Source organism: Lontra canadensis, unplaced genomic scaffold, assembly GCF_010015895.1.
Source record: "Lontra canadensis isolate GAN:19392208 unplaced genomic scaffold, GSC_riverotter_1.0 scaffold4, whole genome shotgun sequence".
NCBI classification, from domain to species: domain Eukaryota; kingdom Metazoa; phylum Chordata; class Mammalia; order Carnivora; family Mustelidae; genus Lontra; species Lontra canadensis.
The window spans coordinates 38,205,713-38,220,241 of record NW_022630998.1 but is presented as its reverse complement, the minus strand read 5'-3'; the positions used below and the strand labels follow the sequence as shown (position 1 = coordinate 38,220,241).

The 14,529-nt window shown below is 40.0% G+C and overlaps 1 protein-coding gene across 1 annotated transcript in view; it reads left to right on the top strand.

Moving 5' to 3' along the window:
* Nucleotides 1-14,529, top strand: part of ARHGEF28 (Rho guanine nucleotide exchange factor 28) — a 311,818-nt gene that overhangs the window by 121,701 nt on the left and 175,588 nt on the right. The window contains exons 3-4 of the mRNA XM_032848550.1: nt 10,729-10,876; nt 14,197-14,490. Of these exons, the coding sequence (XP_032704441.1) occupies nt 10,729-10,876; nt 14,197-14,490 (442 nt within the window). The remainder of the gene's footprint in view (nt 1-10,728; nt 10,877-14,196; nt 14,491-14,529) is intronic.

Below are 14,529 nucleotides of genomic sequence, written 5' to 3'. Positions count from 1 at the left end.
GTCCTTCAGTGTTCTTGTTTAAGAATGGCCTGTGTGTGTGTGTGTGTGTGTGTCTGTGTGTTGGTGGTGGAGAATTGAATTTGTATTCTGGCACAGATGCTGGTCAGATGAGAAGGACAAAGGGCACTATTCCCTTCTTTTGTACCCTCCTAAGAGGGACTTTTGTGGAATGCAGGACCTCTGTGTCCCATTCTGAAATAAGAATACAGATGATCATGTCACTGTGATTTTGTTAGTCTTTGCCCAGGGGTTATCAATTCTTGAAGACTTAGGGTTCCTTGTATTCCTGATAGTCTTGGTTTTAGTTTGGCACAGTCAGTGCTCTCGGTGGACCCAGACTGACCTTCACACGACGCATGGTTTGACATACGTATGTAGACCTCAAGCATTACGTAAGAACCCAATGAGATTCTTGTCTGCTTAGATTCAGTCTGAATCTGGAGTTGATGAATTGCAGTCTTGGAGATGGAAAGCTTGTTCAAGATGTGAAATAGAGGTGAACTTGAGCTTCTAATACAGATGAGCAGAGGGTACCCTAGAGTCAGAGGAGCCTTGCAGACACTAAGTAGGTGGCATTGAAACATCTTTCTTGAAGAAAAATCATTTTCCCCCCTCAAAGGAAAACCATTTTCCCCCAAAGGAAAAAAGCTTTTTTCCCTAAACAAAGTTATCTGGGGGAACTTTAATATATAAAATGGATAAAACTTCTTTATTGTTAAATATGCCCTTGAAATTTAAATATATTACCTTTATTAATTCACTGAAGACAGTGACTCAGCCTGGCAGTTCAGGTTCTCACCAGTATGTTAAAACTTGGTCATAATACATTTAAGTTAATGCAGTCTTTTTAGGTGTAAAAATAATTAGAAGCCTATTTTCCAAAATGAAATTTAAATGGAATGCTTGCGAACTCTCAACATTGTCTCTGTTAGTCTCCATTAGAATCCAGAGTTCCCCTGATCTCAATTTGAAAACTACTAATGCAGAGGATGAAAATGAACTAAGCTTCAATCCAAGGAGCTAGGAAATTGGAACAAAAGAATAAGGGAGAGATTAAGTACACCAAAAAATACCGCTTATCTGGAGCCACATTTTTTTTTTCTGTGTCGAAGCTGTTAATCTAGATTATATACCAGGTATCATAGATTCTAGGTTTGTAAGACTTGATAGGTCTGCATTTAGCCCCATTCTCTTTTATGATACATAAGTAAGGAAAGCAAATAAAACAAAAGCAGTGTCTTCTGGTTGTGCTTATTCCTACTAAGCTAAAGCTGTCTTTGTCATCTTTGGACATCCCTGATTCTTAGAAGGCTCTCATTGTAGAATTGAACTCTGTGCCCTGTCCTTCCCTCCATTGTTCTGGGCTTTCCCTCTTGGGGCCTGCAGAACATGTCAGAGCCCCTGTCTGCAGGACAGACCCTCAGATATTTGTAACTGTGACCATTTAGCCATGATTCTTCTCTTCTTTGGCAAAACAGTCCCAGTTCCTTCAATTGTTCCTCCTATGACAACATGGTTTTTGTGTCCCTTTGGCATCCTTGTCCTTTTCCTCTGAATGTGTTGTCAGTTTTGTCTGTATTGAAGTAGTCCATGGCCCAGGTACGTCTGATGGAGAGCAGAGCCAGACCATACCCATTCTTAATGGATTTCCTAGGTTTTCACCCATGCAGGATAGGGCAGAGTAAGCATTTTAGGGTGGCTGTGTCAGTGACAAATCAGGCTTAGTTGATTATTGACCCAAATCCTAACTGGCATCCAGGTGTTAAACTGCATTTTGCTTCATTCCTTATTTATGTACTTGATTATTTGGGAGCCACGGACAGGACCTTTCTTCCTCAAGGACTACTAGGATAATTTAAGAGTACAAATTATCATTGGAATTTTCTTATACCCAAGCCAGTATATTTCCTGCAGCAATCTGCTGAAAGTGTCACATATATTTTCAATTTTTAGGAGTTCTATGTTTTCATACATCTGTGAGTATGTTAGTGATTTAATTTAATTTATTATTTCTTTTAGTGACTTTAAAAAGGAAGTAATCTAAAGAGACTTTTTTTTTTAAAGATTTTATTTATTTATTTGACAGCTAGAGATCACAAGCAGGCAGAGAGGCAGGCAGAGAGAGAGAGGGGGAAGCAGGCTCCCTGCCAAGCAGAGAGCCCGATGCGGGGCTCGATCCCAGGACCCTGAGATCATGACCTGAGTCGAAGACAGAGGCTTAACCTATTGAGCCACCCAGGGGCCCCTAAAGAGACTTTTAAAGCCTACTTGTTTTTCTTGAGGAATTGGAGTAATTTACTGACCTCTGTCATGATTTTTTTTTTTTCTCCCCTCATTTGAACTTTGATACAGAAACAAAGGCTATTTCAGTTCTGTAGTGGTGAATCATCCCATCCAGTGTGAAAGTCATGGAGAATTTTGGATTTGTGTGTTTATGTATAACTGAGTTTATAGCACAGATATGAAAATGGGTGGCTTTTTAATATTAACATATATATTTAGTTTATGGTAATTGCTCCTTTTGGTAAATAATTGTGTTACTTATGTAATTCAGATCTTTTATATCCTTTGTCATTTTTTTGGTCTGCTTCTACCATTAGCTACTAAGAGAGGCATGTTAAAGTCTAACTTGTGGTTATGGATTGGCCTAGCTCTGTGGCTTGTTACTTTGTAAAATTTTTTTAATGTTTTGAAGCTATGTTATGAGGTGCGTACAGATTTAATATGACTTTAATCTCTTTTTCAACTGTGATGCAAAGTTCCTCTTTCTTTACTAATATGTCTTCCTTTGAAATCTGTTTTTTCAGGGACATCTGGGTGGCTCAGTCATTTAAGCATCTATCTGCCTTTGGCTCAGGTCATGACCCCAGAGTCCTGGGATTGGATCCCCACATCAGGCTCCTTGCTCAGCCGGGAGCCTGCTTCTCCCTCTGACTGCCACACCCCTGGTTGTGTGCTGTCTCACTTTCTCTCCCTCTCTCTCTCTCTGACAAATAAATAAATAAAATCTTTAAAAAAATATACTTTTTCTGATACTTTTTTACTTTTAAGCTTTTTGTGTTTTTCTTCTTTCATTTTTGAATTAAAAAATTCTGTACTGTGTTGGTATTGTATGCGGATCAATTCATTAACACTTAAGATAACTGTCGGTGTATTTGGATTTATATCCTATAACTGTCTGTTTGACATACGTTTTATGTTTTTGTTTCTCTTGTTTTTGTGATTACGAAAATATTTTCTAATAGGGTTTTTCTTCTGTAACTTGTTATACATTTTTCTATTGTTACCCTCAACTTAAAACATATGTATTTGACATAAACATAATAAGCTATTATGTTTAATATTTTCCCCAAACTGCTAGACACTTGAATCGCATTTGCCTTTTACATTATTTTTGTCAGACATTTTAGTTCTATAAGTATTTTAAACTCCATGACATAATTCTATTTTGTATATTAGATATTAATTATATTTACTCCACTGTTAGATATCTCCTCTTGGGTGTCTATGTTGGAGATCATTTTATTTCTGATTGAATAATTCCCTTTAAGTTTTTCTTTTAGTGTTGGCCTGCTGGCAGTGAAATCCCTCAGTATTTATCTGAAGCATTTTAATTTTAGTGTCCTTTTTAAGGAATTTTTTTTTTTTTTTTTGAGAGAGAGAGAGAGAGAGAAGGGTGGGGAAGGGGCAGAGGGAGAGGGAGAAAGACAATCTCAAGCAGAATCCCCTCTGAGTGTGAAGCCTGATGCAGGGCTTTATGTTACAGCCCTGAGATCATGACCTGAACTGAAATCAAGAGTCAGACACTTAACTGACTGAGCCACCTGGGTGGCCCAAGGATATATTTGATAGGTATGGAGTTTTAGGACCTCTGTTATTTTATTTCATCACTTTAAAGATAATATTCTGTTGTCCTCTGACTTCCATAACTTCTCTGAGTGGTTCTCCCCTTTCTGGAATTTTAATGCATTTGTTCTTTTTCCCAGTTCTCTGATGCCTTTAAGAATATGACTTGTTAATTTTTCTGTCTTGATTCTCTAGCTGTTACCAGCAAGAATGTTGGACTTCTGTGGTCTGTTTTATCTTGTCTTGAAATGGAAACCATTCCTACTTGAAAGGGTCTTTGTGGAAATAAGTGTTGCATTGTCTCATGTGGATTTAAAGAAATGCTTAAACACAGTAATTTGGAATAAAAGACTTAATGCCCAGAGCACTTTGTTTGAATTGTGCTTGAAGAATATAAAGAGGATGACCTAACTTGCAGGTTGGGGTAGAAATCAAGACACTCACTATTGTCCATCTGGCTCTGGGACCTTGAGCTAATTAATACTAACTGGTTCCTGTACTTTTATTTACTTACCAATAAAATGGGAAAATACACTTCTAAAAATTCTCAAGAATCTCACAACACTTAACATGCTGCTCTGCAGGGAAGGTTCTGTGTAGAATTACTATCTTTTGTTGTAAAGACCAGTTTCAGATGTTGAAAATAATAAAATTTGATAATTCACTTAGAGCATTTGTTTATATTAGCATAATGGTTTTCAAGGAATGTATTAGTAAACTTGCAATACAATATTTAACCCCTCAGTTAACATGTTCCTTTAATGTGCTTCTACCCTAAAAATCACCCCATATAAAGGCTGTGCAGAATACCTTGAAAAATAATAGTGCATGCCTTACTATCCCAAAAAGGTCACCATTGCCCTTAAATGGCATTTATTATGTTCCCATTATTATTTTGGTTCTATAGAAGTTAGAGTTGAATGGCATAGATGTGAGAATACAATGAAACACATAAACCTTTACTCAGAAAAATAGACACATACACATACAAAGAGAGTTTTTGCTAACAATTTTAAAAGGTGCCCAGATCTTCTGAAAGCCATTTATGGATTCTTCCTGTGGCCCCAAATTAAGAAACACCACTATAAAAAGATGCATACTTTGTTCTCATTGTCATAATTTGCAACTACAGTATTTATTGCCTATTCGTGCCAGGTATTTTAGAAACTAGATGATTGGTTAGCAAATGACGTTGTTAGTAACCAAATGTAATTATACGTAGATATATTGTCTATAGAGGGTGAGACGGAAGACAGTAGGGAGAACATTAGCATAAGGATGTTCAGTGATTAGTATAATACAGGCATTAATCAAGTTACTCAAGGTATTTAGAGACCTCGTTTAAGGAAAAAATATTTAGAATGTGCACGTTAGTGCTGACCATTTCCATCTTAAATGTTATCAGAAGAAGAGTAAAATAATTGGATGAAAGAAATAGTATATTGGGGCAAAAAGATTGAATACCTTTTTTGGTTCTGTGAGAAGAAATCCACAGATGTCAGAGCATTTTAGCAGAAGGCTTGATCTTTGACTGACAATTATTGGTGAGTTTTACAAGCAGAATTTCTCAAAGAGGAGGCTTCTTGGTAAATTGGTTTCATTAACTTGCGTGTGTGTGTGTGTGTGTGTGTGTTTATATTGAGTTGTATTCAGTATGGTTATAGTCCAGCTTTCCTACTCAGTATTTGTTCCCATTTTCCATGTTACTGGCCTGCAGACATTTTACAGGAGTATTTGAGTACTTTTTATATGGCCAATAGAAAAATAACAGGTGGTACACCTTCACTGTTCAGAGAGGAAAGGGATGGACTGTGATGTTCATCTCAACTAGTTCACTTGAGAAAGTGAAAATTATGACCTGCTTAAGGCAAACATGAATGCAGATGTGAATAAAAAAGGGAAGACCAGAATTCTTGAAGTTGTAATTTGAACAGGCCACTAACAATGTTGGCACTATTTAGCAGTAGTCTTTAGTAAAAGTGAGACATAATTTAAGGGGTGGGGGGAATAAGTGAATGAAATCGACGAGGAACTGTTCGCTGTCCATAAATTAGGAAATAAAAGTTTTGGCAAGGTTGTAATGAAAATGATACTCATGACCAGCACTGGTGGCCATGGAATTTGATAGAACATTATTGGAAAGCAGTTTGGCGATTTGTGACAAACTTTCACATTTTTGGACCCATTTCTGGAATTTTGTTCTACAATAGTAAAACATAAAATAATGCACATGAAAAAGTTTCTTGTAGTATCATTTATAATGGTAAGCTAGAAACACTCTTCAAGTACAACAATACAGGGGTAACAGAGGAGAATAAAGAACATCTCATTTGATGGAATGCAATTTAAAAGGGTGCCAAAAATCAGAAAATGGAAAAGTACTTTTGCTGGAAGAGATAAGAACGCCATATGTGTACTTATGCTGTGAGGTTAGCTCTGTAAGAATTAGCTGTGCCTTGCACGAAGCCTGGAAGGCAGTAAAGGAATGAAAACAAGTTGGTACATTGGAGTGGTGTCATTTTGATTTCTTTAATCCCTATCATTTTGTTTAATACCGAGAAATTTTATTTTTTTTAATTTTTTTACTGAGAAATTTTAGACAGCCTTCTAACTTAATGTGCGTATGAATTTTTGTGTTCAATATTGAATTGGAAATTGAGATATGTGATATGAGGCCTGTTTTGGCCCTAATAGCTAACAGATAGCTGTTGTCCCAAAAAACAATTTGCTGAGCCGATTATTTTTTCCCCACTGGCTTGAAATGTCACCTTTATTACATAACTGCCATGTGTCTGCTTCTCAGCTCCATACTCAGTGGTCTTTCGTGCCCAGGTTGCACTGTTTAAATTATTATGGTTTTATTGCAAGGTATGCTTTGTGGTAGGGCAAATTCTGACCTCACTCTGCACAGCTCAAGCGTTATCTTTCTCTAGACTGTTCCCACTCTTGTGAATCTGTTCTTCCAGATGCACTTTAAAATAGCCTTCTTTCATTTGAAGATTAAGTTTGGGTTTTGGCTAGAGAACATTAAAGTTTTAGATTAATTTGGGGAAATAATTTTGCCCATTATGCCTCTTACTATGTCTGGAATTTTCAGCAAAATTAGAGTTTTTTAAAAATTTTTTAAAATTTAAACTCAGTTAATTACCATGTAATGTATTATTAGTTTCAGAGGTAGAGTTCATTGATTCATCGGTTGCATAGAATACCCAGTACTCATTATATCATGTGTCCTCCTTAATACCCATCATCCAGTTACCCCATCCCCTCACCCACCACCACTCCGGCAACCCTCAGTTTGTCTCCTACAGTTAAGAGTCTCTAATCCTTACTGGTTTCGTCTTGTTTCCATTTCCCTCTGATCCTTTGTTTTGTTTCTTAAATTCCACATATGGGTCATATATGATAATTGTCTTTCTTTGATTGACTTATTTCACTTAGCCTCATACTCTCTAGTTCCATCCACGTCGTTGCAAATGGTAAGATTTCACTTATTTTTTTTTTAAAGATTTCATTTATTTATTTGACAGAGAGAGAGAGAGGGAGAGACAGTGAGAGAGGGAACACAAGCAGGGGAATCGGAGGGGGAGAAGCAAGCTTCTCGCCGACAGGGAGCCCAGTGCAGGGCTGGATCCCAGGACCCAGAGATTATGACCTGAGCTGAAGGCAGACACTTAAAAACTGAACCACCCAGGCATCCCCAAGATTTCATTTTTTTGGTGGCTGAGTAATACATAGTTGTATGTGTATACACACACACACACACACACACACACATATGTATATATATTTTGTGTATATATGTGTGTGTGTGTGTGTCCCACATCCTCTTTTTTCATTCATCTGTCATTGGACATCTGGGCCCTTTCCATAGTTTGGCTATTGTGGACATTGCTGCTATGAACATTGGGATGCACTTGCCCCTACCGATCGCTATATTTGTATCTTGAGGGTAAATACCCAGTAGTGCGATTGAGGGTTTTAAGGTAGCTCTATTTCCAACTTTTTGAGGAACCTCCCACTGTTTTCCAGAGTGGCTATACAAGCTTACAAATAGACACCTGAAAAATGCTCACCATCGCTTGGCATCAGGGAAATACAAATCAAAACCAAAGTTAGATACCACCTCACACCAGTCAGAATGGCTAAAATGAACAAGTCAGGAAACAACAAATGTTGGTGAGGATGAGGAGAGAGGGGAACCATACTGCAGGTCGAATGTGTGTTTCTTTTAAAATGTGTGATATAGTGAATTGACAGAAAGATGATGAAACATGTTTTGTATTTCTGCATAGAAGCAGAGTGATTCTGACATTGATGACAGTAAATTCACTTTGGAAAGGTTATAGCTTTAATTGCTTAAAAGTGTGAAATTGATCCCAGGGGGGGAATAGGTGCAAGCCCACTGGAATTCTGTAGGTTGGAATTTATCCTTGCCATTAATAAAGTTAGTGGCCCTTTAAGAAAAAGAGCAAGCTTTCAGTGGCCAAAGTGGTTAGAAAGACCCCAGTCTGCTCCCCCAAGTTGTAACTTGTGGCTGGTTATTTATACTGTACTGGTTTGGGGGAACATTTTCAGAAACCCATTTCTCCTGATGTGTGTAGCTTAGTCTGAATCTCCTTGGATCATTCACTTTCAGGAAAGAAAATGTTCATGTTCTTTCATATTCATATTTTCTTTTTCTGTCATCCTCTCCTGCTTACCCTCGATCCCATTTTTTCTCTTTGAGTTTCTCTCTTAATTCCTGCATCACCCCCATCCCTCCTGCTCTCAGAATGCCTTCCGTGTCTTTCTGATCTCTTTGCGATTAGCAAGTAAGAGGACCTGTTTTATTGCTGACTAGTGTCCTTAGTGCTAAGACTGTGGGCATCTCACTTTAATGCATAGGTCTTATTTTTGACCTATTTTTGTTTATCTTCTTTTATCAGTTTAGCGCATGGTGTGGGCTCAAAAGGAAGGCACACCTGAATTGTAAAACTCTTCTCTTTAGTGTTGCATTGTTTTTGAAAGTCTTGGAACTAAACTCCTTTATAAGTTGTGGTCCTTGGTCACCCAACCAAAGAAAACAGGCATGTGATGGTTGTTTTGATTAGATGCAGATTAGATATTCTTCTGATCTGTGAAAAGCTTTGACCTGTTGATACAATTTCTTTTCTTTAAAAAAAAAATGACAAGTCAGGTCAGATTCTGTTCGTGGACAATTAACAGTCCCTTTAGCCACCAGGAACATGACGAACGCAGGCTGTTCTTCCTTTTTTAGGAAATGGAATTTCATCTAAGTTTCCTCTCTGTCATGTCAGACATTTGTTACTGTTTTTTTTTTTTTTTTTTTTTTCTTTTCAGATCCTCTTCCTGAACTTTTTTGGGAAGCTGTCATATGGTGGATTATTCTTGGCATGCTGTTTTCTATTGATTATATTCGTGTATGTTTGCATGCGCTCACATGCAGAGAAAGGACAATCCAAAATTGTGTTAGCTAGTGGTTTTTTAAACCACAATTTGTATTTATACTACTTCATAATTTAAGATAATGCTTTGTGTGTGCTAGATTTCAAACTGCTAGGAAAACATTGCCTTTTTATTTTTAAAGTTTGGATGAACTATCCATGTGATTATTGGAGAAAGGAGTTCTGCAGTGATTTTTTTTCTGATACTGATTGGCCTACTTCTTGATATCCTACAGAATATAGTGCTGATAATAGCCATCAAAGGCAAACAGATGGTAAGAAGACTGTGTAGAATTTCCTTTGTTTCCTTTTCTCCCCTATCACAGGGGGAGGAACTTGCCAAGAGAGGGTTTGTTTTTGTTGGACAAGCACACAAAAGCCCAGATGCTTCTCAGCCGTGGGCCAAGCTCTGGAAGCCTGCCAAAGTGGGCGACCCTTTCCACCTCCTAGTTTCCATTTCCCTGCCACTCCCACAGGCTGGGTGGAATGTACCATCTCCCTGGAGGACTCTGGTTGTATTGCTTTTTTGTTTTTGAGTGGAGGGAGTATCCTGAATCCTTTGAGTCTTCCAGCGTCTCAAGATGGTCTGGCAGGCCTGTCTACCGGTGCTTCTCCCTTGGTTGTAGCAATGTAGGTCTAGTCCTTCCACACAGCCTCTGGATGATAATGTCCGTTCAAGCCCTCACCTGCTACATGGTTCCTTGATATACCTTCTTTCCTTGACATACATCGCCTTCCTCTGTGACCCAGGGGCAGCTTCTCTCCTTGGAACTGGGGCACTTAGCAGGGTGTGTGCCCACTAGAAGCTCTCAAGAGAGAGTGTGATGCCATGCCAGCTGAAAAAGAGGAGTCGGAAGTCTCTCAGAGAAGACAAAACTGGAAATGGCACAGCAAGGGTGGTAGCGTGTGGAGCTGTTTATTGGGCACAGTGTGTGAATAGTTAAAGTTCTTACAACCTGCTGGGATCCAGTACAGGGTAAGGCGATGACTAAAAATTATTGTTTTGAACCTTGGTACTGTGGGGTATGTCAGGTACAGAAAAAAAAAAAAAAAAGGAATCCGTGATGGTCATCAGGTAGGAATTCAAATGAAATATAAGACAACAAAGTTCAGTCCCATTTATACAGCTAGTAAACGTAAAAACTTTCTTCCCTGTGCTCTGGACTTCTTCAGCCTTCAGAACAGAAAAAACCAGCTCTCACACCATACTTTCAAATGTCAGAAAGCATCTCTCTCTGTCATCGCAAGTGTTTGCTGTTGGGAAGGAGGATTTGTGATATTTGAGTGTCAACCACATGATCTCAGTGTCACAAATAACGTTGTTTTGGATCCTAGACCTTCTTATTTATTTATTTATTTTTTTAGAGCCAGGACAAGAAGGTGTGATGATGCCTCAACTTACTCATTTTTTTTCGTTTCTTTTTTCTTTTTTTAGGGGCAGAAGACCGTCTATGCAAAGTTTGGCAAAAATGTGTATCTTCCTAAAGATGCCGAGTTTTACTTTATTTACAATGGATCTCATCAGAGACACATCGTGATTGCCGAACGCGCTGAGGATAATGTTCTCCGGTCTAGCATTCCAGGTGAGGTGTAGTCTTTACTCTGCAGATCTGTCTGGAAGCATCTGTCCTCCAGGGACCTAGGCTGGGAAGAGGACCAGGAGGAGAAAGTAAACAGTGCTGCAAAGTGAGATGGGTGTGTGTGAGAGGGGGGGGGGGGGTGGTGGTGCACGGGGCTAGGAGGCGGGGAAGGGACAGAGCCCATGAGGACACTGACACTGGGTCATCTTATTTGTGAGCTTCTTTTGGCTGTGTCTGCCTTGCTGAGACTGGGCAGGCCCATCCTACTGATGGCACCCAACTTTGAAAGTTGGCTATGCTTTGCGTGTAGTCCAGTGGAGGAGTCTCTCTGTCTTGGTATCACCTCCTGTTGTCCCAGGGCCTATGGCCAGGGATGGCTCAGGCAGAACTGAGACATTGGCAACAGGTTGTCATTCTCCCTCCCTCCTTCCCCTGTGGTCAGTCTGGCAGCCCCGGTGTTCACCGCTCTCCTGCTTGCTCCTTTTGGTGGCTGGGTTCCTTCCTTGGGCCTCTGTGTATCCAGACTCTTCCTTACTTGATCTCAGGCTCCAGAACTTTCTCTTCCCACCACCAAAATGTTCATGTTCAGAAACTTGTCATTCTCTTATATTCTTCTTCAGTTACCATGGTGACAGATGACTCATGAATATTTCATGCCAATGTTTGTTAAGAGCTAATAGTTGTCAGATACAGTTGCATATTTTCATTGGGCTGTGGGTTATGTGTCTGAGACATGAAGCTGTAGTCCAGAAGCGTAATGAAGATATTATTACTTACAGGAAGGGAGGGTTTTGTTGTTCTGGTTTATTGATGGGTTAGTTTTCCTTAACTAGGGGTCTTTGAGGTCCTCTAAATTGCAGCATGTAGGGAACCTTCAGTATTTTGAAGGGTAGGATTGGCCACATTTTTAGACGGAAGATATTTCTAAGTGTTTCTGCAGTATAGGCGGATAGTAAACATGCAAACAACACAGACATAAAATTGCAGGTATGTACAAAGTCTTGTCAGCCCTACCTGGGGTTGCACATCAGATCAACCTGTTGCCCCATTTCTGAGACCATGAGCATGTTTTTAAACATGCTGCTGTAATTGATGTAATGCTTTCTATACAAGTTAACACATTTTACAGATTCAGTTGGGCATGAATATTGTTCACCTTTCCTTCTTTTTTTTTTTTTTTTAAGATTGTATTTATTTATTTGACAGAGAGAGTGTGCACAAGTAGACAGAGCAGCAGGCAGAGGGAGAGGGAGAAGCAGGCTCCTCGCTGAGCAGAGACCCCAATATGGGACTTGACCCTAGTACCCTGGGATCATGACCTGAGCCAAGGCAGATGCTTAACCAACTGAGCCACCCAGACGCCCCAAACTCTCCTTCTGTGAATACACAAGTAGCCAAGTAATAAATATTAACCAACCATTCTTTTGCTCTGCCTATGGATGTTTGTGTGTTTTCACTGGTAATGCAGGCATACATCAGGTGCAGGGTCGTAGGTGACTTTACAGAATGTAATGCGGTCCATAAAGAGTGATGAGTCTAATGTGCAATGAAAACCAAAGCATTCTATGTAATTTGGAAACAAAACGTTTTTTTTCTGAATTACATCTGTGTTCAAATTCTAAATTAAGTTGAACAACTTTAAACAACGAGTTGAGAGCAACAGTGGAAAACCAGACCCAGGCAGTATGAAGCATTTAGAAACGAGTAATTTTCAACACTTCTCTGTTTGGCCTAGTAACTACCATACTGACAAGAAAAAAAAGTAGACCTCATTAATGGCACAGAATCACTTTAGCTCTGTCTCTTCTGCCTCGACCTTTTGGTTTTGGCCTTTATGTTTTTACTGCCTTTTGTTTCTCCCTCTTGGTTTTCTTTTACGAAGCCTCTTATGGAGGAAGAATGAAAATAATAACTGAAGTGCCAATCCCAGTATCAAAAGTTTTATCATTTTCTTTACTTGGATGTAGGGATGAGTCTCCTTCTAGTCCTTGTGTGTTAAAGAAGATCTGTTTGATGACATCTTGGCCTCCTGCAAAGTGAGGATTCCCACCTTTGATTTTAACAAGGGTGATTTCGTATAGATGGGTGACAGTCCCTGTTTCTGAACCTTATTAAATGTCTCTCTCCTGTTACAGCTTTCCCAGGGTAACCTTTCAGAAGTATGTAGAGTGGATTTCTGTAGTCTGTCCTGGAAGTGTATAGTCTGGGGATGGAGGGCTGAATTCTGTGCCTGGACCATTGGGTCATTTTGGAAGAGGTGGTGTGAGCGTGACAGTCGTTATCACTTAGTGAGCTGGGATGCTCTTGTTCCTATGAAGGATCCTATTAGCCATTTGCTTGGGGGCCAGTGGTGGCTGAATGTTACCCCTTCTTCTGTCTGGCTGTGACTGTAGTAATCACAGCAGTTTGGTGATACTGATTCCTGGGTATCCTGGCAAGTGCAGCATAAAATGTATCTGGCTAGTCGTTCACCCACCTTGGCCAAATGAAAGAAGATTATAAGAGGGAAGGACAGGTGGCAGGATTAGATAACCAGCCACAACAGAATTATTAACACCACCAAGACACAGAAGCCATTCTCAGAAGTGGCAGGAGTGGGGGCAATGAACAACGTTGGTTAAGTGTTTCTGTTGAGTTCTCTTCACCCACCCTTAATCACATTCAAGGGAACTCTTTGGAGCTACATTATGAAACTGTCATCTAAAAAAATACTTAAAAATACAGGACATAGGAGGAAGTGGCAGAGGACGAAAGGGCAAAGGCCTCTAAGAGGATGAATTAAATTCAGGGGTTGGGGTAGAAGTACAAGGTGAAGGTATGCCAAATAACGACATTTTGATGATGATAGGAGAATAGACATTGAAATGCTCAAAACTCGTAAAAGTTACTTTTTTAAAAATCAGGAGTCATTGAAAGAAGATGGAATCTGCTTTAATTTGGCCCCACAAACAGGGCAGCATTTAAAGATAACTAGGGGTGCCTGGGTGGCTCAGTGGGTTAAAGCCTCTGCCTTCAGCTCAGGTCATGATCCCAGGGTCCTGGGATCGAGCCCCGAATCAGGCTCTCTGCTCAGTGGGGAGCCTGCTTCCTCCTCTCTCTCTGCCTGCCTCTCTGACTACTTGTGATCTCTGTCTGTCAAATAAATAAATAAAATCTTAAAAAAATAAAAAAAAAGGTAACTGGCTGCATTCCTTTTCTGCCTTGCTCTCCGGGAGCAAGAGGTCTCCTTTCGCAGTGTAGTGAGTCTGGTGACCCCTGACTTGGACACGAGGCAAGCATCTCCTGTAGGCTCTAGGTGAACTGTTTACTGTCTTGTTGTCCAGGCCATGGGCTTCAGGAGACGGTGACGGTGTCTGTGTGCCTCTGCTCAGAAGGTTACTCCCCAGTGACCATGGGCTCCGGCTCAGTGACTTATGTGGACACCATGGCTTGCCGGCTGGCTCGTTTGCTGGTCACCCAAGCTGATCGCCTCACAGCCGACAGTCATCAGACCTTGCTGACTCCATTTGCCCTGACGGTGGGAGCCCTGCCTGCCCTGGACGAAGAGTTCGTGCTGGCTCTGACCCATCTGGAGTTGCCTCTTGAGTGGACGGTGTTGGGAATTTCTTCTCTTGAAGGTGGGTCTTCACCAGAAAATTCAGATGTCTTTCCTCAGT